Here is a 25026-nt window from a genome sequence, read left to right as displayed (position 1 = left end):
ACATTCATAGTTGAGAGTCTGTTTCAGGCTCAGGGCAGACTTGTGCTTGAGTGTTCCCTCGGAATTCGTGAGAAGTCAGGAAACAATGACCAGCTGGTTGTAAAACTGGACTGGTGATCCCAAATGAAGTGACTGCAGTCTCACCAAGGCACAGTGTGACTCTCAAAGTCATGTCATCAGTGACAGTTGTTGGGTTGTCCATGCAGGAAAATTCAGTCCAAGTTGCCATATTCTCATGCATGCAATTAAATTGTTTAGTCATGTCATCGAAGCATGGGTGAAGATACAGCTGTATCTCATGGCTTGAGTCAGACATCATTTGCACAGTTTGTGGTTGACTATTGATTACCCATGGAACAGGAACCACTTGTATAATGTTGACATGGTGTTTGGTATCACATATTGTAGACTTGCATCCGTAGTGTTTAATCATTTATTTACTAGGGGTCCCTGTTTTGGAGCACCCTCCCTTAATTGTCTGTCCCATCCCTTCATGACTTTCAAACCTATGTTAAATCACCTGGAGTCTCTGTTGTTTCAACAATTTCCAAGTCTTTGTACTTGGTCTGGTGGAAGGCAATTCATGTCCTGTTCACTGTGCTTCAGCATCAGTCTTCCTGCAGCATCATTCACATAATGGGTTAGATTAGATTAGGTTGCCTTTGGCCCAACCAGTCCACACCAACCCTCTGAAGAGAAACCCACCCAGACCCATTTCCCTCTGACTAAAGCACCTAACACTACGGGCAATTTAGCATGGCCAATTCACCTGAGCTGCACATCTTTGGACTGTGGGAGGAAACCGGAGCACCCGGAGGAAACCCACACAAACACAGGAGAATGTGCAAACTCCACATAGTCAGTCACCCAAGGCTGGAATTGAACCTGGGACCCTGGTGCTGTGAGGCAGCAGCGTGAAACACTGAGCCACCATGCCGCCCCAATGTGGAAGTAAACCTCATCCATCCAAACCGGCTGTAGTATTCTGGTTTTCTGTCATTTTGTTATGAAACATGATAGGTCTGGCTGTGAAAGTTGGTTTATCATGGCAAAACCAGGCAGCATTCAGTATCAGCAGCTTCAAGGGCAGTTGAAGAAAAACTGCATCAGCTTTGGAAAGCAAACATTGGGAGAGGGGTTTCAGAGCTTGGTCCAAATGCTTGGGGAAGAGACATAATCGTGAAGAGATGAGGGAGTTCAAGGAAGTAATTCCTGACGATTCTCTGGGTTTGATCCTTGCACCTCTCTCCTCTGTTCAGACCCCTCAAAAATTTGAATATTTGTGTCAAATTCACTAATATCCTTGAGACATGGAGACTGCCATCCTTACCTGGTCTGGTCCCCATGTGTCTCCAGACCCACAGCCATGTGGTTGACTCTTAAATGCTCTCCAAGCAATTCAGGACGGGCAATAAATGCTGACCCACCCAGTGGCACCCCCATCCCGGTAAAGTACAAAAAAGAGTGGCAAATCTCACCTTAATCTCCTTTCTCTGGGGAGAACAGTCACAGCTTCTCAAATCGATTTCCATGCCTGCGTTTCCTCTCACCTGGCACTAGTATCGTGAGTTGCCTCTGCTTCCCCTCAAAATCCTTCACATTCCTTTGCAATTTGTGGGCCCCAACTTTTCCGTGTCTTCTTGAAGTTTAGTACTCCTCACTGTAATAATCTCTTTGTGTTTGTCACATTGCCAAGTTGGGAAGGTGAGAACCTCTGCCTTATCAATGGAGATACAGTCTGCAATGGTGAGGACATTATGCTAAGCATTTACAACTCACTGGTTAAACCTCAGCTCAGCTCTGGGCACCACACCTCATAAAGGACGTCAGGGCGTTGGAGAGGGTGTGAAGACGTTTCCTGATATGGTCCCAAGGAAAAGGGACTTCAGGTAGATGAAGAAACTGAAGCTCTTCTCCCTGAATGGAGATGAAGCAGAGATGCACCAAAGTGTGAATTCTTTCCAGAGAAAATGAGAAGGGAGTGCTTGAACGTGTAAGCAGGGGGACAGTGAGTCAACTTGCACCGGCCTGCCTGAAAGAACAATGGAACTGGGTTAATTAATAAAATTTCAAAAAGAAATTCTAAGTGGGTAAGAGAGTCAAGTGGGTTGCCATTGGATGATTGTACCAGTGAGCTGGCATGGGGAAAAGGGGCCAAATGGCAGCCTGTTCTTCCAGTAGTATGGAAGCTAATGATTTAATTGGTCGGAATTACATGTGCGTTTGTGATGGGTTATCGGCCACGATCTCTCTCCTTGCCCAATTCAATCATGCCTGTGCCATCAGAACCTTGTCAATTAGTCACTTGCTTTCTGCTTAGTGTTTGAGAAAATCCCCTAAATTTGATGACACTGAAGGTAGTCATGTGTAAAAGCTGTTTAATTTGTCCCATGTGCTTGACTCAAAATGATTGGCACTGTGGTTTATTTCTATCTTTAGCCATTTATCTCACCCATGCACTTTACATTTCATCTCAGTTCAATGTGGTTAGTCAATATAAAAAATTCTATGTTTTTTTTCATCAGGTCAATCAGATTCAGAAAACTGCCATTGAACCACTGAAAAAGTAAGTGCAACACTTTTCACGGTGACATATAAACTCTGAACTCTTGCTGTGGAACTAAATCAAGGTTGAGATAATCTGTTTAAACAAGGTGAATGACCTGAGTAGATGCAATGAAAGCCTGGCTGACTTTGCTTGTTTATTGGAATGTTGTTAAAAACCACTCGCCATGGATTAATCACTGCTTGTTCAGTCAGCAAGTATCTCGCTAGGTCAACAGTGGAAGCCAGAAGAATTTGATTGAGTAAGCATTCGAATTAGCTCGAGGAACTTCCAGTAATAAACAGCAGCACAGCCTGGATGTAATGGCTAGCAACCTTGTCCTGAGCACGTTGGAGTGGGAAGTAAAGGAAGTAGATGAGGGGGTGGGTTTGGAGCTGCTTGGATATGAATCAGCCAATGAGTGCGAATCACAAGCCAAACAAATCTGAGTCACAAGGATCCTTGTCTGTTCTCACTGAAGAGTAAAATATTTTTTTAAAAACCCATTCAACTTGACAGTGAGGAAGCTCAGCATTTGAAGGACCACAAGATGAGTCTTTGAAACTTAAGCAAGGGCAGTTAGAAGGACATGAAAACTGAGCTAACTGAAGTGAAGTGGCCAATCTGCTTGATGGATAGGTCATTTGAGATGCAGTGATAGATAGTAAAGGGGACATTTCAGAATACACAGACTAGACACTGCAAGAAGAGAGAAAACTTCCATGGGGAGAACCCACTGTACGCAGTTAACTAAAACACTGAAAGATATGATCAAACTTGAAGAAATGGTGTATACAATTGCACAAAGTTGGGCAGAACTGGAGAGATGAACACAGATAGGAAAATAAGTGTTGAAACCATCAAAAGCCATCCATACAGCACAGAAACAAACCCTTCGGTCCAACCAGTCCATAATCCCAAGCTAAATTCCTCCCACCTCCCTCCAAACCGTTGGTATTCATGAACGCATCAAAATGCCTTTTAAATGTTGTCACTGTACCCATATACACCACTTCCTCAGGAAGCTCATTCCACACGCAAACCACCCTCCGTGTAAAAAAACAGCCATTGCATGCGAAAGGTGAACATTCAGGTGCTGCAGGTATTTGGGGAAATACTGTAATGTTATCCTGTTTGTGAGGGGAACATGGAACAGTTATACACTGCACTGGTGAGATCACATTGGGAGTACTGTGCACAGTACTGGTCTCCTCCTGAAGGAAGGATGAGAATGCATTGGTACTTCACAGAAGGGTTTAATAATAATTTAATTAATAACACATGGACTGGGCAGGTAGTTTCAGGAAGAAAGGTTGGTTGTGCTCAGTTTGTATCCACTGGGTGAGGATAATTTCATTGAAACATAAATGATTCTGAAGGTGGATGTGCAAAGGACGATTCCTCTTGTGAAGGACTGTTTCAATACCAAGGGTTGCCTATTTAAAACAAGAGTTTTGGCACAAATCATTTGCTTCAGAGGGTTGTTAATCTTTGGACCTCTGTTCCTGAAAAGCCGGTCAAAGTAGAGACTTTGAATATTTTCATGACAGAGGGAGATAGAGTCATACAGCACAGAAACAGACCCTTCAGTCAAACCAGTCTGTGCCAACCACAGACCCAAACTAAACTTGTCCCACTTGCCTGCCCATGGCCCATATCCTTCCAAATCTTTCCTATCCGTGTCCTTATCCAAATGTAATTCAGACGTTCTAATCGTACCGACATCAGCTACTTCCTCAGCAAACTCAATCCACAAGTGAACCACCTTCAGTGGAAACAAAAATAAACAAGTTGCCCCCATGTCTTTTTTTAAAACTCTCTCCTCGCACCATTAAAAATGTGCCTCAATCTTGAAATCCCCCACGCTCGGGAAAGAACAACAATCATTAACCCTAACTATATCCCTCATGATTTTATAAACCTTGATAAGGTCACCTACCAGCCTGGTACACTCCAGTGGAAGCATGTCCCAGCCTATCCGGCCTTTCTTTATCATTCACACCTTCCATACCCGACAAGATCCAGTAAACCTCTTCTGAACCCTCTCCAGCTTTATGATATCCTTACGATAACGGGGCAACCAGAACTGGACACAGAACTGGAAAACAGGTCTGACCAGTGTCCTGTACAACTTCAACATGACATCCCTGGAAGGACTGAGCAATGAAGGCGAGAAATTCTTGGAGAACAAGAGGGTGATCTTATCAAACAGCAACACAAGCTTGAGGAACCTGAAGTGGCGGGTGGGGGGGGGGACTATCTCCTGCTCCTCAGTTCTTCATCATTGTACTTGTTTGCTGGACACCGGTTACTTGAAATTGCAGACAGGTGAGTGCCCGATTCCCTCCCCAGCCAAACCTTCCAACAAGCCAGTCTTACCCACAACCTGTTTGGATCCTTCAGATAGTTTGGTCAGGTGTATTGAGTAGCACTTTGGAGGGGAATTTGAGATGGGTTCTTGATTAAATATGATTCAAGATTAAATGTATATTCTTGCATTTGGAAGGTTCAGCTTTTATCACCGCCCTGCAGGAAGGATGTGGAAGCTGTGAAAATGGTGCAGAAGAGGTTTCCCAGGGTCTTTCCTGGATTGGACTGGATTAGTGTGAAGATCGGTTAGACAGACTTGGATTATTTTCACGAGGGTGGCTGTCGGCTGAGGGGTGACCTGATCGAAATGTTAAGAGGATAGGGTGAATTGTCAGTCTTTTTTCCCAGGGTGGAAATGTCAAATACCAAGAGGGTGTTAAGTGTAAAGTGAGAGGAACAAAGTTTAACGGAGAGGTGCTTGGCAACTTGTTCTAAACACACAGGGTAGTCAGAATGTGCTGGGAGAGGGGGGAGGTGGGGGATGGTTGAGCAGATGTGTTTAAGACACAAACATGTAGGGAAGGGAAGTATGTGAACTGTTTGGGATTAGTTGAGAGTGGCATCATGGTCAGCACAGACGTGGTGAGCTGAGATGCTTGTTTCTGTGCTCTGCTGTTGTGTGTTTTCGACGTTCAGTTGATGATTTTAAGAAGAAGGTGAATGCTGCTCATCTATGCAAATAGGCAGCAGAGTCAGGACTCCTGTTTGGGATATGAATGGGCCTGGTTGATTGTTCTGTTGCTTACTCTTGGGATTCTTCATTCCGCTCGATGGATTTCTGATTTCAGTGTTGCTTGAATGGCGCTCAATTTTTCTGGAGTGCTGTCTGGGGATCTGACGGAATAATATCCCAGGCCCAGTGGGAATCTCTTCAGGAAGGCCAATCGCATGCAATTCATGGGTTGGTGCCTCTGCTTCCTGCACTCGCTCTTCCCAAATTTGGTTCGTATTCACAGGGAATTTCCGCAAAGCAGGCCCCCATGGACTTGAAGTCAGAATGGAAACACAGAGCCAACCCTTTGCAATGCTGCTTGGTTCTGAAGATAGCCATTTAACAGGAACTTACATGTCATCAACAATGACATCACTGAGCACAGCTAAACAAGACTCTGCCTCCCACACGCGCTCAGACACACACACGAAACACTGTTTTGCAAAACCAACTATTATTTTGTCTTTTTGCTTCCTTGTGAGCAATTATAAATTTGAGACCAGCTCATTCAAGCCATAATCCTGCCAGATATGGGAAGTGTAAACTACAGGAAACAGAACTCTTTGGTGGTGGCAAATGTCAGTCAGAGACATACCTTTGGTCACTGAACAGCACTGAATCATGAGTGTTTTTTCTTGTGTGTTCACTTATGTCAACTCCTGTTAAATACATGCAGGATCAAATGTCATTGAGAACACAGCAGTTATAGTGTTGTGTCATACCCACTGCCCTCCAATGGTCAGAAATGAGCCTTACAGATAGATTGGCGAAGGATCATCCAGAAGTCAGTCATGACTTGCAAAGTGATTTATCATCCAGTCTGGTTATTGTAGCAATGCCTCTGACCGTTGGGTGGTATTTTCTTTGGCTGCATGGCTCTGGCTTGCTCCACTGTACTTGGGCCAATTGCTCGCACTGTTGCCTCTGCTGCACTCAAGCAACTGATTCCAGAAATGAGGCCTGATTCTCTGGCACCATACTATTGGGGGATGATAGGCAGAGTCACCGCCTGCCAATTGTGATGCACCATGGGAGCTGCTGCTGCCTGTCCTTGACTGGTGAAGGAGATGTACAGTTGCATGCCTTGTAACTGGCTCACATTCCAAGCAAGTTGCCACAACAAGCAGCCCTCGGGCTTGGATGCCATCTTTCATCTAAGTTCCAAGGTGCTGAGTAGGAACTTTAGAAGACAAAAGTTTACACCAAGCCACATATTATGGACACACTATAGCTCATGACGAAAAGCTCAGAACAAAAACGATGCTTGTGACGCAAACAATCTGCAAACTGTAAGCACACGACGAACAAACTCCCATTGTTCGATGCACAGTTATGGTGAATTATGGAGTATGAATTTTCTTCTGGGGGAGCCAAGTGTCAAATAATGTTCCGTCGCCTCACTATGAAGTGCTTGGCCATGTTTTAGAATGTTAACGCTGTTATAGGAAGGCCGCTTGTTGTTCCAAACCTCCACTGTTGCTGGAATTCCGAAACAAGGATTAAATGGTCAGTATTGCAGTGTATTCCTGTCCCTGCCACTGATATCTTTCTAACTCTCATGTACTCACACTGTGTCTCCAACATTGACTGAGCTCAGACTTTATTAAGTTCTTCATTTTGATCCCATGTTCAAGCAGAAAAAAATCTTGCGAAACATGAATGATCTGAGGCAGTGAACCACATTTCCACTTTTTTTTTCCCCAATAAAAAAACGAGATGCTCTCTCTCAAATTACTGTCTCAGTTAGATTCCTGCCAATTCCCGATTGGATTTTGATGGGTTTTCTTTCCTGGACGTCCATGTGGTTAAACTCAGCTCGGAGAAAGTGAGGACTGCAGATGCTGGGGATCAGAGCTTAAAAATGTGTTGCTGAAAATACCGAACAACCCAGATGGCCTCCTTCTTTAAAGACCGCAATTTCCCCTCAGACGTGGTCGACAATGCTCTCCACCGCATCTCCTCCACTTCCCACTCCTCCGCCCTTGAACCCCGCCCCTCCAATTGCCACCAGGACAGAACCCCACTGGTCCTCACCTTCCACCCCACTAACCTCCGGATACATCGTATCATCCTTCGTCATTTCCACCACCTCCAAACAGACCCCACCACCAAGGATATATTTCCCTCCCCACCCCTATCAGCGTTCCGAAAAGACCACTCCCTCTGTGACTCCCTCGTCAGATCCACACCCCCCCACCAACCCAACCTCCACTCCCGGCACCTTCCCCTGCAACTGCAAAAAATGCAAAACTTGCGCCCACACCTCCCCCCTTACTTCCCTCCAAGGCCCCAAGGGATCCTTTAATATCCATCAGAAATTCACCTGCACCTCCACACACATCATTTACTGCGTCCACTGCACCCGATGTGGTCTCCTCTACATTGGGGAGACAGGCCGCCTACTTGCGGAACGTTTCAGAGAACACCTCTGGGACACCCACACCAACCAACCCAACCGCCCCGTGGCTGAACACTTTAACTCCCTTTCCCACTCCACCAAAGACATGCAGGTCCTTGGCCTCCTCCATCGCCAGACCATAGCAACACGACGGCTGGAGGAAGAGCGCCTCATCTTCCGCCTGGGAACCCTCCAACCACAAGGGATGAACTCAGATTTCTCCAGTTTCCTCATTTCCCCCCCCCCCCCCCCCCCCCCCCCCCCCCCCCCCCCCCCACCTTGTCTCAGTCCCAACCTTCGGACTCAGCACTGCCTTCCTAACCTGCAATCTTCTTCCCGACCTCTCCGCCCCCACCCCCTCTCCGGCCTATCACCCTCACCTTAACCTCCCTCCACCTATTGCATTCCCAACGTCCCTCCCCCAAGTCCCTCCTCCCTACCTTTTATCTTAGCCTGCTTGGCACACCCTCCTCATTCCTGAAGAAGGGCTTATGCCCGAAACGTCGATTCTCCTTCTCCTTGGATGCTGCCTGACCTGCTGCACTTTTTCAGCAACACATTTTTAAGTCCTTGTGGTTAAGTCTGTCTGTGAATTACATCAATATAAGTTTCTCAGTTGGCATTTGTAGCAATGCTTGGCTAAACTCTGATGTGGAGGTGCCAGTGTTGGACTGAGGTGGACCAAGATCAAAAATCACACAACACCAGGTCATTGTCCACCAGGTTGATTTGGAAGTACCTTGTGCTACCTCTTGGGGTGCTGCTCCTACTTCAGCAACTAGGTGAAGGAGCAGCACTGTGAAAGCAAGCACTGCCAAATAAACCTGTTGGACTATAACCTGGTGCTGGCTGAGTTCTGATATTCCCACAGCAGTGGTCTGTTCACACCGACTCAAGTGGAGTGGTTGTTTAATTTGATTGACATTTTTATTCTCTCTTTGAACGGAACTTTGAATATTTACTTGAACAAAGATGAAGAGTCATGTCAAGAGGTAAAGCTTCTGTTAGTCAGACTGTAATAACTATGACTGAAACTAGTGTGAGGTTGTCAGAGTTTTATTTTCAAGGCAAACTTTTGACTGGGTGTATTTGTAAATGTGTATCAGCATTGGATCATGTGATATTGTGGTTTGTTGCTGAGTGAGTCACATGGAGGACATAGGAGATGTCCCTTGGGGTGGGGGTGGGGGGCATGGAGAACGGTCTGAAGGGGAATGGGAAGGCTCAAGGGCCTTCAGTGCCCCAGGATCAAATTAGCAGCAAATGGCAGTGGGTTTGAAAGGATCCTGCCTTTGCACTTGTCTGTCTCCATGGTTGCATCTGAACAATGTCCAGGCTTTGCCTACCTGAGTCGCTTCTGTGCCCAGCTCTGTGGAGCAACAACAGAGTGTGTTAAAGAGACATGTGCCTCGACGATGAGGAACTGACCTGAAAACAACGATTAATTGTTGGCTTTGACTGGGGTACCTGACTTTGAGAGATAACGGGTAGATATGGTCAACAGTGTGGACCGTGAACTTGGAGAATCGAGGGCAGCAGGTTCACCAGCCTGACTTCAGAAGGTGTGAACTGAGTGGAGGGACCTGCTCAGTCACTGTGGACTTTGTCCTGGAGGTTGACCTTGTCAGGGTCCTCCATAAACAGGAGCTGACTTTGACACTGATATTGAAGTGAGGGGCTGAAATGAAGTGGCAGCCAAGAAATGATGTTAGCATGTCATATAGCTACATGTAGCCCATATCACTTCCTTATCCCCTGTGCCCAGTCACATGCCTCTGTCTGGTGAAAACTTCAGTGTGAGTAAGGAAGGCAGGTGGGATCGGCTGATATGTTAAGTCAATGCAAATGGTTATTGTTGAGTCTGGGGAAGTGTGGTTGTCTTAGAAGCCAGGTTGATGGGTGTGCTCTGATTTACGGTATAGAATGAAGTGAAGGAAACGGGAGAAGTTTGAAACAAAAACATCATAAAGGTCTGCAGTGTAAAGTAAATGAGAAGAAGGCTGGGTAGTTTAAATAAAGTAATTGCTTGTTATTTTATAATGAGAGTTAACCAGCAAAGTAGTTGACAGCTCTGAGGCAAGGTGTTATAATATTGTAAAAATGTCAAAAGAATACACAGCTCTGATACAAGGTGTACAGCTGCAAATGATTCACTTTACCGTGTTGTTTAAGGAAGCAAAACAGATCAGGCTGTTTGTGACAAAGTGAAGGAGTTACTTTCCATGCTTATAGTAATTAGGCAGCAGGGTGTACCGAAGACTCAGGCTGGCCTTGCTGTTGGATTAGTGTACGCGGCTGCTGCAGTTTGTTTGTTTTCACTTCATTATGTAAGCTTTTCCTCCATGGACGTCCGGTGTCTTCCGCAAACCAAACCCCAAACAAGTGCAAGAGGATGTTGGTAGCTGTGTGTTTAAGGATCGTCCTTGTCCATATGCCTCTCTGTGTTCCAAATTGCCTGCATTGTTCTTCCCAGCTGACTCTATTTAAGCCCTCGAGATGTCTTATGCCGTGAGGTGACTGCCATTGGCATTGCCTGGTGGGGGTCAGACAGGGCAATTAACACTGGCCTGTTTTTGAAAGGCTAGCGGTGCCATGAGTGTAACAGCAGATTAGACACTTGGCAGTTGTTCCTGTTGGGAGCTGAAAGAAGCAGCACTGGTTGGGCAGCGTGTTGTCACTGCAGGCAAGGGAGCTGTGAGAGTTGGGCCACTGGGAATAAACTCAAGGGATGTGCAGAGAGACAACAATGCTGCAACATGGTTCCTGCCCCAGAGGGGGAAGCAAGTAAGAAAGCAAGCACATGTGAACATGAACGTACTGGTCGCACTCGAGTTCCGTGTTCAAGGAGAGATGAGACAACTCTGACCAGGTCATCTTCGACTGAACACTGCAGAGTTGTTGTGGCACGTATCATAATCGATCCATTTTGCCGTGTAGCCAGGACTTAAAGCCAACAATGTACTTGGCATGTGCTGTTACAAAGTCATTACTCGGCCACGTGGCTGCATTGGGCTGCCTTCCACGAACAGGAGCATCAACTCCTGGTGTGGCTGCAGCTTGTAGTGTTACCCCTCAGCCAGGGGCAGCTGTGGGGAAGGATCTGGCAAGGACATGAAAGCCTCTAAGTCGGTTACACACACTCGTTTTGACAGTGAAAATTAGTTTCAGATCACCCCGGCCATTTCCCTGACTCGTTCTGAAGCTCATTGACTGACACCTTTTACTGTGGCCTGGATTTAGGATTCTGGCACCAAGCGAACAAACTCTAACAGCATTCCCAAGTGATTCTGTGAGCAGCCTGCCTGCACATTTCACTGCTCTTCCTTTGTGTCTCACAGTAATTGCCAGTTCCGAGAGAGATCCTTCGCTGGGTGGCTGGAACAAAGCTGCAGCAAGATTGCATGAGGTGGTTTGCACTAATCCGTTCATTGGTTATTTGTCCATCCCTGGGCAGTTCCCTTTGTTTGGTTACTACCTGACCTTTCTCTCAACCCTGCTCTGTCGCTCTCTCAGAAAATTGATCATGTTTGACAGTAAAATATTGTGATGACAATAAGCTTTCTGATTTGTGCATCCTGTTGAGAGGTAGAAATCTTTTTCCCCTTTTTTTTTGTTCTTGTGAAACTTTGCAGTTTTTCTTTCACACTCACATTCTGACGACTCATTGGATCATGTCTGTAGTTCACTGAATGGATTCACATTTCCCTTTCATTAAGTCGTTGTGTTTTTTTGTGAAAAACAAATTCTGCCTGTGAATCGTTACATTTTAAACCACTTGGCCAGAATAGATTGGCTTCAAGTGTACTTCCTGGTGGGTGGATGGACAGACGGATGTGTAGGTTCACTTTGGGGAGAGCATGCATTCCTAAAGGCTGTTTAAATATCCGATGCCTTCTCTGTCTTGATTGATCCTGTTAGGTTTGCAGCTGCTGGGAAAAACCAAACTGCTGCATGACGTTGCCTACAGAATACATGATGTCATCATGAACTCTGTCACTGAATTTGTGAATACGAGCATGACAGATTTATATTCGACAAGGGGTGCACATTCACTTTGAACCTGAGTAATTCCTATGTGTGAAGATCCTCACCGTTGGACATTGTATCTTTCTCTATCCTACGTGCACTGTCAGTGATTCTCATCACACACACCCCCATGCTCCCCAGGAGCTCTTCCCAGTTTCCATGGGCCCCCCCTTTGAAACAGGGAGAAAGAGAGGACTGCAGATGCTGGAGATCAGAGCTTAAAAAATATGTTGCTGGAAAAGTGCAGCAGGTCAGGCAGTATTAAAGGAACAGGAGAATCGACGTTTTGGGCATAAGCCCTTCTTCAGGAATGAGGAGGGTGTGCCAAGTGGGCTAAGATAAAAGGTCGGGAGGAGGGACTTGGGGGAGGGGCGTTGGGAATGCGATAGGTAGAAGGAGGTTAAGGTGAGGGTGATAGGCCGGAGTGGGGGTGGGGGCGGAGAGGTCAGGAAGAAGATTGCAGAACATTGCCTCCTTCCACCTATCGCATTCCCAACGCCCTTCCCCCAAGTCCCTCCTCCCTACCTTTTAGCCTGCTTGGCACACCCTCCTCATTCCTGAAGAAGGGCTTATGTCCAAAACGTCGATTCTCCTGTTCCTTTAATACTGCCTGATCTGCTGCACTTTTCCAGCAACACATTTTTAAGCCCCCTTTGAAACAGGGAATCAAGACGAACATACACCGTTTCAGTCTGTGCCCCCCCCCCCCACTTCAAATGCCACTAATTGGACCACATGGCCCACTTTGAGAATGGCTACCCACAACCTCTCCACACCTCTTTCCCCCCCCCCCCCCCGCCCCCACACACAGACATGCACGCACTCACTCGCACTCACTCACAGACGCGCTCACACAGGCGTGCACACACACACACCCTTTCCAATGAGATTATCGAATGTTTGTCTTAACGTTTAACCCACCTGTGACTGGAACATTTTCACCCCCAAAGTGCAGTATTTCTGAAGAGAAACCTTTTGATTCAGCAGTGATGGACTCAGCAGTACTCTGTGGTTGTATGCATTTTCACAGCTGGAGAATGGTGTGTACTCAGGGTGGAACCTAAAATGACAGGAGAGAGGGAAAAAAGCTAACCCAGAAGGGAGGGATCAATACAGTGTTTGTAGCAGAAACCCACGTGTCTTCGAGAGAAATGTTTACTTGACACCTCAAAACAGTGCAATTCTGTTTGGAAGAAAAATATATTTTTCTCCTCTGCAGGCATTGCCAAACAAGGCAGTGGGTTAGAGGGTTAGCAGATGTTATGTTTTGTGGTCAGTGCTACCATAAAGTGTTGTGAGTCACTAAAGCTGATCCAAGTTTATGGACTGGTCCAGGGCTTCAGGGATAAAGACCGAGCCGAGGTATGGCTTTAACCTTGAAACTTGAGCTCGAGTGGTTGATTTACAACTTGACTTTAAAATATGCAGTCGAAAGTCTGGATGAAGCGATTATGAAACCATGACTTTGTTGTTCAGAGCAGAGCTGAGTTTACTCATGCACTTCAGGAAATATGTCGCACTGACCAAGTTAGCACTGCTGCCTCATAGCGCCAGAGACCCGGGTTCATTTCCCGCCTCAGGCGACTGACTGTGTGGAGTTTGCACGTTCTCCCCGTGTCTGTGTGGGTTTCCTCCGGGTGCTCCGGTTTCCTCCCACACTCCAAAGATGTGCAGGTCAGGGTGAATTGGCCATGCTAAATTGCCCGTAGTGTTAGGTAAGGGGTAGATGTAGGGGTATGGGTGGGTTGCGCTTCGGCGGGTCGGTGTGGACTTGTTGGGCCGAAGGGCCTGTTTCCACACTGTAAGTAATCTAATCTAAGTAATCTAATCTAATAGGATTTGGGATTTGTGTTTTGCAATTTGCGATATGTCCAGTTGGACAAAGCTGCTGCAGCCACTTGCATTCCGAGGTCGACAGAAGGTCAAGAAGTCACACCACGTTGGGTCAATGAGCACTGGGCAACAATTTTGTCTCTTGGCAGCTTCCCAGTGAAGGAGTAAGCAGCAAGTACAAAAGACAGCCCGAGTTACAGGGCTGAACCCAAGCTGAGCCTCCGTGATCTGGTCCCGGGAAGGCAAAGTCACTCCGGCTGAACTCCCCACTTCGGCTGACCACTGGGCTCCAGCTGTCACCATGGTCAAGCTAGTTTCCCAACCGTCGTGTTTCTGAGCCCGAAAGTGGAGAAGAGTCGCTCCAGGATTACCTTTTGAGGCATGAGTCAGCACCTGGAGGGGAAAAAAAAAGACGAGACAAACTGTAACACTTGGAAGAAGTTGAATGGAAGCGTGGACCTGGGATTTCTTTGGGTTGTACCTGACAGTCATGTGTGACAGTGCCACCTATCTGTGTGGGGAGCGCACAGTGTTGACGCAAAACCAAATTTCAGGGCAGCTTTTTGTTCAGGAATTTTTACTTTAAAAACGTGCTTGTGCTTGTGCTTGCTGCCACAATTTCTCTCTGAGCTTCTCGCTGACAGCCTCTGACTCTATTCCTCGCTTGCTCGCTATTATCCAAATCTGCGCCAGTGAAACTGTCAGAAGGCAAAAATTCCCACTTTGATCAGTGACTCTGAAAGCCAGCAATCCCATCAGTTTGATATGCACTGCTGTCGGAAATATTGAAATGAGTTCAGTGATATTGCTTCTTTGGATACGATGTCACTAAGCAACAAGTTATCAGCTAATTGGCAGCTATTCACTCTGTCTGTGGATTTTAGCACCAACCAGTGGATTTTTTTAAACCTTCTGTGGGAACAAATAAGCATGTCGGTCAACTAAACACCAATCACAGCTTAATCATTGAAATGAGTGAGAGAGCATGGAAATGCTTTTGCGATTGGTTGTTCATGATTTATTTCTTGTGGTGAAAGCAGCTGGAAGCTTTCTGCAAGAGGGCAAAGATTGTTTTCCTTCTTATTAGATACTTGAAGGAGAGAGAAAAAAAATTCAGGGATATGGAGCACGAGACGAACTGGATCGCGGTTCAAAACAGTCAACTGGAGTTCTCCTTCAGTGGTGTGTTTGATCTCAACTGGATGGTGACACATTTGCATTGCTGCCTCACGGGCGCCAGGGACCCATGTTTGATCCCACCCTTGGGCGACTGTCTGTGTGGAGTTAGCACATTCTCCCCGTGTCTGTGTGGGTTTCCTCCCACAGTCTAAAGATGTGCAGCTTGGATTGACCATGCTAAACTGCCCATTGAGTCCAGGGATGTGCAAATTAAGTCGATTAGCCAGGGGAAATGTGGGCTCATGGGGATCGTTGATGAAGCTATTTGGAGGGTTGTTGCAGAGTCAACAGGCTGCATGGCCTGTATCTGCACTGTAGGGATTCCATGATTCTATTGTATTGTGTGGCCATTTGTACTCACATGAGAATGCCGAACATTGGCACAAACCCTTTAAACTTTGCTTCTTGGAGCACTCAGTTGACTGTGAAGAATTTTCAGTCATCTGGAGGTTGGGAATGCAGTAATTTAAATGCAGTTGCTTTCTCAGTCAGTTCTTCCCTTGGATTTTGGAGCTGTCACTGCAGAGTGAAGGACATGGTCAAAGCAACAACCCAATTGAGGGACCATTCTTGATCTAAAATCTGCAGTTAGTTCCTTTGACTGAGGGGTGACAGTGAATACTATTACAGCAATGTGGAAATGGCATGCTGTAAAAGAGGAAGTCTTTTCAAAATTCACTTTCCAATATTTGGGGATGAACTTAATGACTGGTGTGTCACACCTTTGTTTGTTGAGATCGTTTTCATGTTGGAGTTAAGTTTCTCCTTTGCAAAGGGTCTGGTGGATCAGAATATTGCTCGGGTTCTCAACTTGTGGCGATCCATTGGTCTGTTCTCCTGCTGCCAGGCAACCCCTCTCGTTCAATCATCTTTCCTTTCCCATCTTCAGTATTTTCAAAACTGGTAACCAGCTGTGGAGAGAAACTGGAGGGAAAGGCCACTTTTTTTGCTGAACACTGTGATTTCTTTATCCCCCTGGATTGCTCACAGGAGTGCCTCAGAAATTGATTCAGCAGTCTTGAATACAGCTGACCAGACAAAAGCACAATCCTGCACGTGTTGCAGACTCTGACCTAACAGAGGAAAAGCTGTTCAGCCAGTCAGGCAGCAGCTTTGGAGAGGCAGAACAATTGATGTTTCAGATCCATGTCCTTTCATCAGAGCCGGAAATTGTGTGAACAGCAGAGATGCATGGCAAGGTTTGGGCAAGTACAGACCGGAGAAAGGAGGGAGTGGCAAGGCAGGATCGAACATTGGGGAAGGTCTGTGACGTTCAAAGGGCTGGAGTGATTAACTGGCAGGAAGGCTGATAGGTTCAGAACAAAAAAAGGAGCACGATGGGCTATCGGAATTGTTGAGTATGCGTTGATTCTAGTTGGGAGCAGAGTGTGACGTGATCAAGGTGTGTCACTGACAAGTGGCCGAGAAGGGAAAGTTGTCGAAGTGTGGTGCTGGAAAAGCACGGCAGGTCAGGCAGCATCCGAGGAGCAGGAGAATAGATACTTCACGAATCAGCTCTTCATCAAGAATGTTGGGGGTGGGGTGGTGAAGGGGGCTGAGGGATAAATAGGAGCGTGGGGGTGGGGCTGGGGGCAGTAAGTCAGTGGGAAAGGTGGAGCAGATAGGTGGGAAAGAAGATGGACAGATCAAGAGGACAGTGACCTGCAGTCCTCACTTTGTACTAGAAGGGAAAGTTCTCCAAACAAAACAGTGCTATCTGCATTTACTCACCTTACCAGTTATCACTGTACTTATTCTTTCCCCATCTGTCAAAGCCAAGTATTGTGAGAGCTGAGCTCCTGGATGTGCACGTGTACAGGAGTACCAGTCTTGACACTGGCCAGCTGATGGTGGTGAATGAATATTCCTGTGAAAATCCTCCCACTTCATATTGACAGAAAACATTTTGCAAGTTTGTCTGGCAGTCATGTCTCTTCCTTGTTCTCTCCCTGACCTAACAGCAGAGTTTTCCAGGATTGAAGTGTTATAATCATTACCGTGAAGTAATTTACATATTATAACATAACATGGAGTGGATGTAGGTCTCTAATTATATGGTTAATATGAAAAATCCATTTTGTAAGAAATAACCCACCTCCATTCCCATGGCAAAACATTCTGCTGTGCAGGAAACAGCAGCCACAGTCTCAGCACTTGACAATTCACAGCGATTGTTGCAGGAGTAACTCTTTCAGTAAAAGCAAGAAAACAGATAATAATTCCTGGAAAGGTTCCTTGCTTAATATTCAGGTAAGTGGCTCGTTAGACCTCAAATCCCATGTGAGGTGGCTCATGGTTCAGTTCAGGATCAAAACCTGCCAGTGATTCATGAATGCTTTCCCAAGGTTTTGATGGATATGTGATGTAACGTCAGTTCGGCATAAACCAGTATTTTAAGTAAAAAACATCTGCTGTGACTTTTTTCTTCAGGAGAGGTGGAAGGTTTCTCTTTGAGTCCTCCCTCACATCGAATGTTATGAATGATTCAAAAAGAGGAACATTGACTCACTGAAGACAGATTATTGGAACGTTTTCACTGACCTGGGCATTGGGGAATATTTTCCATTTCTAGCAAATATTTCAAACTTAAAATTACCTTAGCAGCAGGGAGCAGTTCTGACTGACCATCCCTTCCCTTTCAGTGTGAACCAAGTATGTCAAAAGTTCACATTTTGTCAAATTATCATGATGTGCCTTTTGTTGTAATCCCACCATTTCACACTGACTCAGTGTGAGGTAGAGGCTCCATGTTTAATTTGGAGATCATTCCCCTCCCTGCTTCAGGACTTGTGTTTTAAAAAAAACGTAAATTTAACTAAGCTGATATATGCCACACTATTTAACATAAATAACATGTTTTATGATCTTTGCATTCAATGTTAGCTTTTGAAATAGTTATTTTGCAATGTGAGAAGAAGGGCAATTTGCACACAGCAAGGTTCCAGACAACTCTGGGCACCCAAACTTTGTATTTTATTGTGGATATTTCTCCTGTCACATTTACTTGTGTTACAGTATTGTACATGAACCACACACACACACACACACACACACACACACACACACACAGTCATAAAACTTGTTTATTTTAATTAACAAGCCTTGGGAAATTATAACTCATGAATTTGAAAAGGTGATAATGTTTTCTTGGAGAAGTGATTTAGAAGTGATGTCCAAGGTATTGGGCAAGAATTTGGCTTGGCTGAAATGTCTTTGATTCTTGTGGCTTAAGGTGGTCTGTTTGAATTGTTTCATGAGACAACTTGCTTGTAATTGAGTCTCACACATCAATAATGATGAATCAATTGCTCACCACGTCATGTTGTTGCTCATGAATTCGCATTTTGACCTGTACACTTGGAAATAGACAAGCAATTGTCAACTTGTTTCCCAGTCAGGTTTATTTTAGTGGAAGAATTTATCTTTTTTTTCATTTCATCTCTCAGAAATTGCTTTCCTTTGTTATTCAAATTCCCAGTTACGTTATCACAACCAAAGTATTGTCTACTGAAGTCAATCATGAACTCTTTAAACTCGAAACTTGATTACAGAGTATGAATCTCAAAATCTTTTCTTGAAAGATTTTCGCATTATGCTGAACGGCAGTATTGGGAATTTGCTTTAATTTCTGTCTTTATTTTGATGAACAGAACTCACACTGTGCGCAAGAAATCACATCTTTACGAAACATGCAAGATGACATTTGAAAACAAGTGGAATCTACGTAAATGGCAAAGGGCTAATTGGACAAGTAGAGGCAAACACAGTGCAGCTTGGCCGAGTGACATTTTACCACAGGCTGTATTTCAAACTGGGATAAACTTTCTTTTAAAAAGATATATATTCTATATACTCTGAAAGGCAATTTGCATGCTTTCTGCATCAGTCATCTTTCAGGCTACGGCAATCCGAATGAAATGTCAAAGCAGCACATATTCCACAAAGCTATGACATTTTCTCATTAGAAAAGGTGGATAAGATCCCTTCGTCATAATGAGCATAATTCAATGACAATATCCTGCAAGGTCCAAGCACACAGTCTCCACAATGCTGTTTTTTATCTGAGTTTTCTTTATGTTGCTTGCACAAGTGAGTACTTGTGCTGCACATGACTAGGGGTCAGCCTAAGTCTCTGGAAATGGGTTTGCGTGATGAAAGCTTTGTTAGATTTAAATACGATATTCATTGACTCATTTTACTCTGGCACCAGTTTGCACTGGGACTGAAAGTGATGATGCAAGCCTGTCACTCTGCTTGCAGCCTGATCTTGTCTCCCAGCAAGGGTTTGTCACTGCAGCCAGACGGGATGTCAGTGCAGTCCTGCTTTCGCTGCACTCCTCTGTCTTACCATTGGCTGGATTGAGAAAAGCCTTCAGTGAAATTCCTAGAAAGTTCCTTCTCTGTTTCATCCAGCAACTGAAGGTTTTGGTCAGTGCGGCCTCTCATCTTGTGGTTGGTAACCTGGTGGATGTTGGTACAAGCAACCTTACCCTTGTTGCCAGGTTTGCAGTGATCACCAGAGTACCTTACAAACCCAGCATTCCAGTCTCACTCAGCCAAAGCAGTCAGGATCTGCTTGATTTTAAAATTCTGTCTCAAACCAAGGCTGTGCCAAAGACAACAGTGATGCTCCACACTGATTCACATTAGTTGTAACCATTTGTAGTAATTCAATCATGTACAAGAAGAATCTTCAGTGCAGAAGTAGCTGTTGGCTGTTCAGCCTTTTGGAAAATAGGCAAACTGCACTCAGGAAAATTCCAACCAGCTATTACACCGCTCAGCTAACCGTCAGTGCTTGTCCTTGGGTGTAGTAGTTTGTGGTAACATTCTGTTATCTGACAGAGTTGTTAGAAGAACAGCAAAAGACGCACAACGCTACAGCACATGAATCCCCTTAAACATCTTGTGGCTGTACACATTTACTGATTACTCATTTAATATTGTGCAGGCAATCTGACTTAAAATTCATGTCCGTGTGAGCCACTGTTTGCAAACCTTACGATCTGCTGCCAGTCTTGAGTTGAATCTTGGTAAACCCTATCCATTTTCAGTTTCCCAGGTCAATGTTTTTGATGGAAACAAACTCTATTTCTTCATCTCTTTGTGATTGCCAAACACAAACATAAGGTAGTGCATGCCTGACTCACCTTCTTTCTCCCCACCAACCCCCTCACCCCACCTACAAATTGTTCAAAATGCTTTTATTAATATAAAGTTTTATTGAAAAAGGGATCTTTAAATAATACAACAAATCCAAAACAATACAGTGCAAAACAGTTCAAAGAAAAAACACAGAACTGCACTCATATGCAAATATGTATATGTAAAAGAAAAAAGGACCAACAAAATAAATAAATAAGCAGAAACTAATAACCATCAACTAACTAATAAATAATAACATGGTGTAGCGAGACAAAACAATAGCTCTCATCCAGCGAGAGCATTAATTTATACATATTCAAATGTTCATCATTCCTCCTCTCTGGGTGTTTGAGTCCTGAAATACAATTGTTATGGCCGTGTAAAAGCCCTTATGAGCGTGGCAGACAAATCTGTGACCAGGTAGTCCAAAAAGGGCCGCCACGTCTTCCAGAAATTCTCCGTTTTATGGTGCACCATATTTGGAAGAAAATCCAAAGGGATATGCACGCTTGACCCCTGGGGCATTTTCAGACACCCAACACAGCAGAAAGCTTTTTCTTGCACAGAAAGTCAGGATGTTGGCAAGGTTTTTTATGCGCGTCGAAAGGAAGTACACCAGCCAGGCCAAGAACAAGAGAGACCAGGTCCATCTCAGCTTCTGTCCCTGAGATTATCTCGACTTCACCTACCACGTGGGTCTGGGTGGGTTACTCTTCGGAGGGTTGGTGTGGACTTGTTGGGCCAAAGGGCCTGTTTCCACACTGTAGGGAATCTAATCTAATATAGGTAATCTAATCTACCAATAAAAGCTAACACACTGTACGCCTTTTTAACAACTCTATCCACCTGGGTGGCAACTTTCAGGGATCTTTGTACATGGACACCGAGATCTCTGCTGTTCTACACTACCAAGAATCTTACCACTAGCTCAGTACTCTACATTCCTGTTACTCCTACCAAAGTGAAATACTTCACATTTTTCCGCATTAAACTCCATTTGCCACTTTCCAGCCCAGCTCTGCAGCTTATCTATGTCCCTCTGTAACCTGCAACATCCTTCAGCACCATCCACAACTCCACCGACTTTAGTGTCATCTGTAAATTTACTAACCCATCCTTCTACGCCCTCATCCAGGTCATTTATAAAAATGACAAATAGCAATAGACCCAAAACAGATCCTTGCGGTGCACCACTATTAACTGAACTCCAGGATAAATATTTCCCATCAACCACCACCCTCTGTCTTCTTACAGTGAGCGAATTTCTGATCCAAACCGCGAGATCACCCTCAATCCCGTGCCTCTGTATTTTCTGCAATAGCCTACCATGGGGAACCTTATCAAATACCTTACTGAAATCCATATACATTGCATCAACCGCTTTACCGTCATCCACCCGTTTGGTCACCTTCTCAAAGAATTCAATAAGGTTTGTGAGGCACAACCTAAAAATCGTGTTGACTATCCCTAATCAACTTATTCCTTTAGGAATGATTATAACTCCTATCTCTTCTAATCCTTTCTAAAACTTCGCCCACAACCGAAGTGAGGTTCGCTGGTTTATAATTACGAGGGTTGTTGCTACTCCCCTTCTTGAACAAAGGGACAACATTTGCTATTCTTGGTCTTCCGGCACTATTCCTGTAGACAATGATAATATAAAGATCAAAACCAAAGGCTCTGCAATCTCCTCCTGGTTTCCCAGAGAATCCTAGGATAAATCCCATCCAGTCCATGGGGACTTATCTGTTTTCATACTTTCCAGAATTGCTAACACCTCCTCAATCCCATCAAGTCCAATGACCTGTATCTCCGTATTCTCCTTGACAATGTTGTCTTTTTTCTGTGTGACTACTGATGAAGAATATTCATTTAGCGCCTCTCCTATCTCCTTGGACTCCACGCGCAACTTCCCACTGCTATCTATGACTGGCCCTAATCTTAGATTCGAGAGTGTGGTGCTGCAAAAGCATAGCAGGTCAGGCAGTATCTGAGGAGCAGGAGAATAGACATTTCAGGCAAAAGCCCTTCATCAGGAATGAAGCTGGAAGCTGAGGGGGTGGAGAGATTTGGAGGTGGGGGTTGGTGGGGCTGGGCGGAAAGTAGGTGAGAGTGCGAGAGGTAGATGGAGGTGGGAGTAATGGTGATAGGTCGGAGGGAGAGTGGAACAGATGGGTGGGAAGGAATATCGGCAGGTCATGAGGGCGGTGCTGAGCTGGAACTGGGGGGATGGGAAATGAGGAAACTGGTGAAATCCACTTTGATGCCATGAGGTTGGAGGGTCCCAAGGCAGAACATGAGGCGTTCTTCCTCCTGGCATCGGGTGGGCAGGGAGTGATGATGGAGACGGCATGTCCTTGGCAGAGTGGGAGGGGGAGTTGAAGTTTTCGGCCACAGGTCAGTGCGGTTGGTTGGTGCGGGTGTCCTAGAAATGTTCTAGGACATTTTACAAGGAGGACCTAATCTTACCCTAGCGATTTGTTATTCCTGACATACCTGTAGAAATATTTGGGGTTTTCCTTGAACCTACTTGCCAAAGATTTCTCCTGTCCCCTCCTGGCTTTTCTTAGCTCTCTCTTTCGATTCTCCCTTGCTAACGTGTAACTCCCAAGTGCCCTAACTGAGCCTTCATATCTCATCTTTACACATCTCATCTTTACACATCTCATCTTTACAAAAGCCTCTTCCTCCTTCTTGACGAGATTCAACTTCTTCCCTCACTAGACCACTTCCTCCTTGCCTGACAGGTGCATACTTATCAAGGACATGCAGTAGCTGTTCCTTGAATAAGCTCCGCATTTCAATTGTGTCCATCCCCTGCAGTTTCCTTCCCATCCTATGCATCCGAAATCTTGCCTAATTGCCTCATAATTGCCTTTCCCCCAGCTTTTACTCTTGCCCTATGTTACATACTTGTCCCTTTCCATCGCGAAAGGAAACATAACCGAATTGTGGTCACTATCACCAAAGTGCTCACCTACCTCCAAATCTAACACCTGGCTGGGTTCATGACCCAATACCAAACCCAATGTGGCCTTGCCCCTTGTTGGCCTGTCTACATACTGTGTCAGGAAACACATGGGACAAAAACTGACCCATCTAAAGTACTTGAACTATAGCGATTCCAGTCAATATTTGGAAAGTTAAAGTACCCCATAACAACTCCCCTGTTAGTTTTGCTACTATCCAGAATCTTCTTTGCTATCCTTTCCTCTTTATCTCTGGTACTATTCTGAGATCTGTAGAAAACTCCCAATAGGGTGACCTCTCCTTGGCTGATTCTAACCTCAGCCTATACAACCCCAGGAGACGAATCCTCAAACGTCCTCTCTGCCACCGTAATACTGTCCTTGATTAACAATGCTTCACCTCCCCCTGTTTTACCATCTTCTGAAACAACTAAATCCTGGAACCTGCAACAACCGTTCCTGTCACTGCTCTATCCATGTCTCCAAAATAGCCACAACATTAAAGTCTTGGGTACATTAAAGTGCAAGTTCACCCACTCCACTCCAGATGCTTTTGGCGTTGAAGTAGACACACTTCAAACCCACTTTCTGCTGAGCGGAACACTCCTGTGATCTTTGAGTTATAGAGGTGTACAGCATGGAAACAGACCCTTTGGTCCAACCTGTCCATGCCGACCAGATATCCCAACCCAAGCTTGTCCTACTTGCCAGCGCCCGGCCCATATCCCTCCAAACCCTTCCTATTCATATACCCATCCAAATGCCTCTTTAAATGTTGCAATTGTACCAGCCTCCACCACATCCTCTGGCAGCTCATTCCATACACGTACCACCCTCTGTGTGAAAACGTTGCTCCTTTGGTCTGTTTTATATCTTTTCCCTCTCACCCTAAACCTATGCCCTCCAGTTCTGGCCTCCCCGACCCCAGGGAAAAGACTTTGCCTATTTATCCTATCCATGACCCTCATGATTTTATAAACCTCTATACGGTCACCCCTCAGCCTCCACGCTCCAAGGAAAACAGCCCCAGCCTGTTTAGCCTCTCCCTATAGCTCAAATCCTCCAACCCTGGCAACACCCTTATAAATCTTTCAACTGCTCAGATTCTCAAGGTCTCCCAGAGATAGCTTTGGCAGAGGTGTGGAAGCATATTGTACAAATGTTCATCTTTCACATCTGGTTGACTCGATGGTGAATGGCTCAGTGAAATGGAAGCAAGGAAGTTTGCTTTAACAGACTAAACAGTCAATTTAGGTTGAATAAATATGAAAGGGCGGGATTGTATGCCTGCTCATTCATTGACCTTGATTTACAGTGTTGTTTGTACTGGTTGTGGCTGGACATCTTCAACAGTAAGAACACCCGCTACATCAAGCACCAATCAGACACTAAAGATCTGACCAGAAGCTTTCTCAACTTATCAAGTGCCTTGTCAGTGAAGTCCCTCCTCACGTGAAGCTGCAAGTCAATAAAAAAAGGCAGCCACTGGGAGTTGGACTGAATCGACAGAAGCCCAGGCTGCGCAGCTGTTCGCACTTACACCAGTGAGTAAAATCTGTGAGTTTTTGGAGAGATCGTGGGGTGGCGGTTGTGAGGAGAGAGGTGTCAGTGGGTTGGAAGCTGAGCTCCTTGGTCCCTATCCATGACCCATAATTGCCCCCACTGTTTGCTGTTAGCACAGAAGCCACTTTTTTCGCCTACAGGGGAAGGAAGGTAATTGGAGCAATTGTGGGTTGAGGCTCTTAAGTTGTCATTAATTGACTACATAACAGATTCAAAAACTGCTGAAACAAGACATATTTTATCAAAGCTTAATTTCAGAAAAAACCTGCAGTTAACTGTCAGTCAT

At 45.2% G+C, this 25026-nt stretch overlaps 1 protein-coding gene across 2 annotated transcripts in view; it reads left to right on the top strand.

Moving 5' to 3' along the window:
* bin3 (bridging integrator 3) overlaps nt 1-25026 on the top strand; it is a 133210-nt gene that overhangs the window by 44309 nt on the left and 63875 nt on the right. For both annotated transcript variants that reach the window (XM_072553905.1, XM_072553907.1), the window contains exon 6: nt 2526-2566. In XM_072553905.1, the coding sequence (XP_072410006.1) occupies nt 2526-2566 (41 nt within the window). The remainder of the gene's footprint in view (nt 1-2525; nt 2567-25026) is intronic.

This window comes from Chiloscyllium punctatum, chromosome 35 (genome assembly GCF_047496795.1).
Source record: "Chiloscyllium punctatum isolate Juve2018m chromosome 35, sChiPun1.3, whole genome shotgun sequence".
In the NCBI taxonomy this organism is placed as follows: domain Eukaryota; kingdom Metazoa; phylum Chordata; class Chondrichthyes; order Orectolobiformes; family Hemiscylliidae; genus Chiloscyllium; species Chiloscyllium punctatum.
This window is presented reverse-complemented; position numbering and strand designations above follow the sequence as displayed.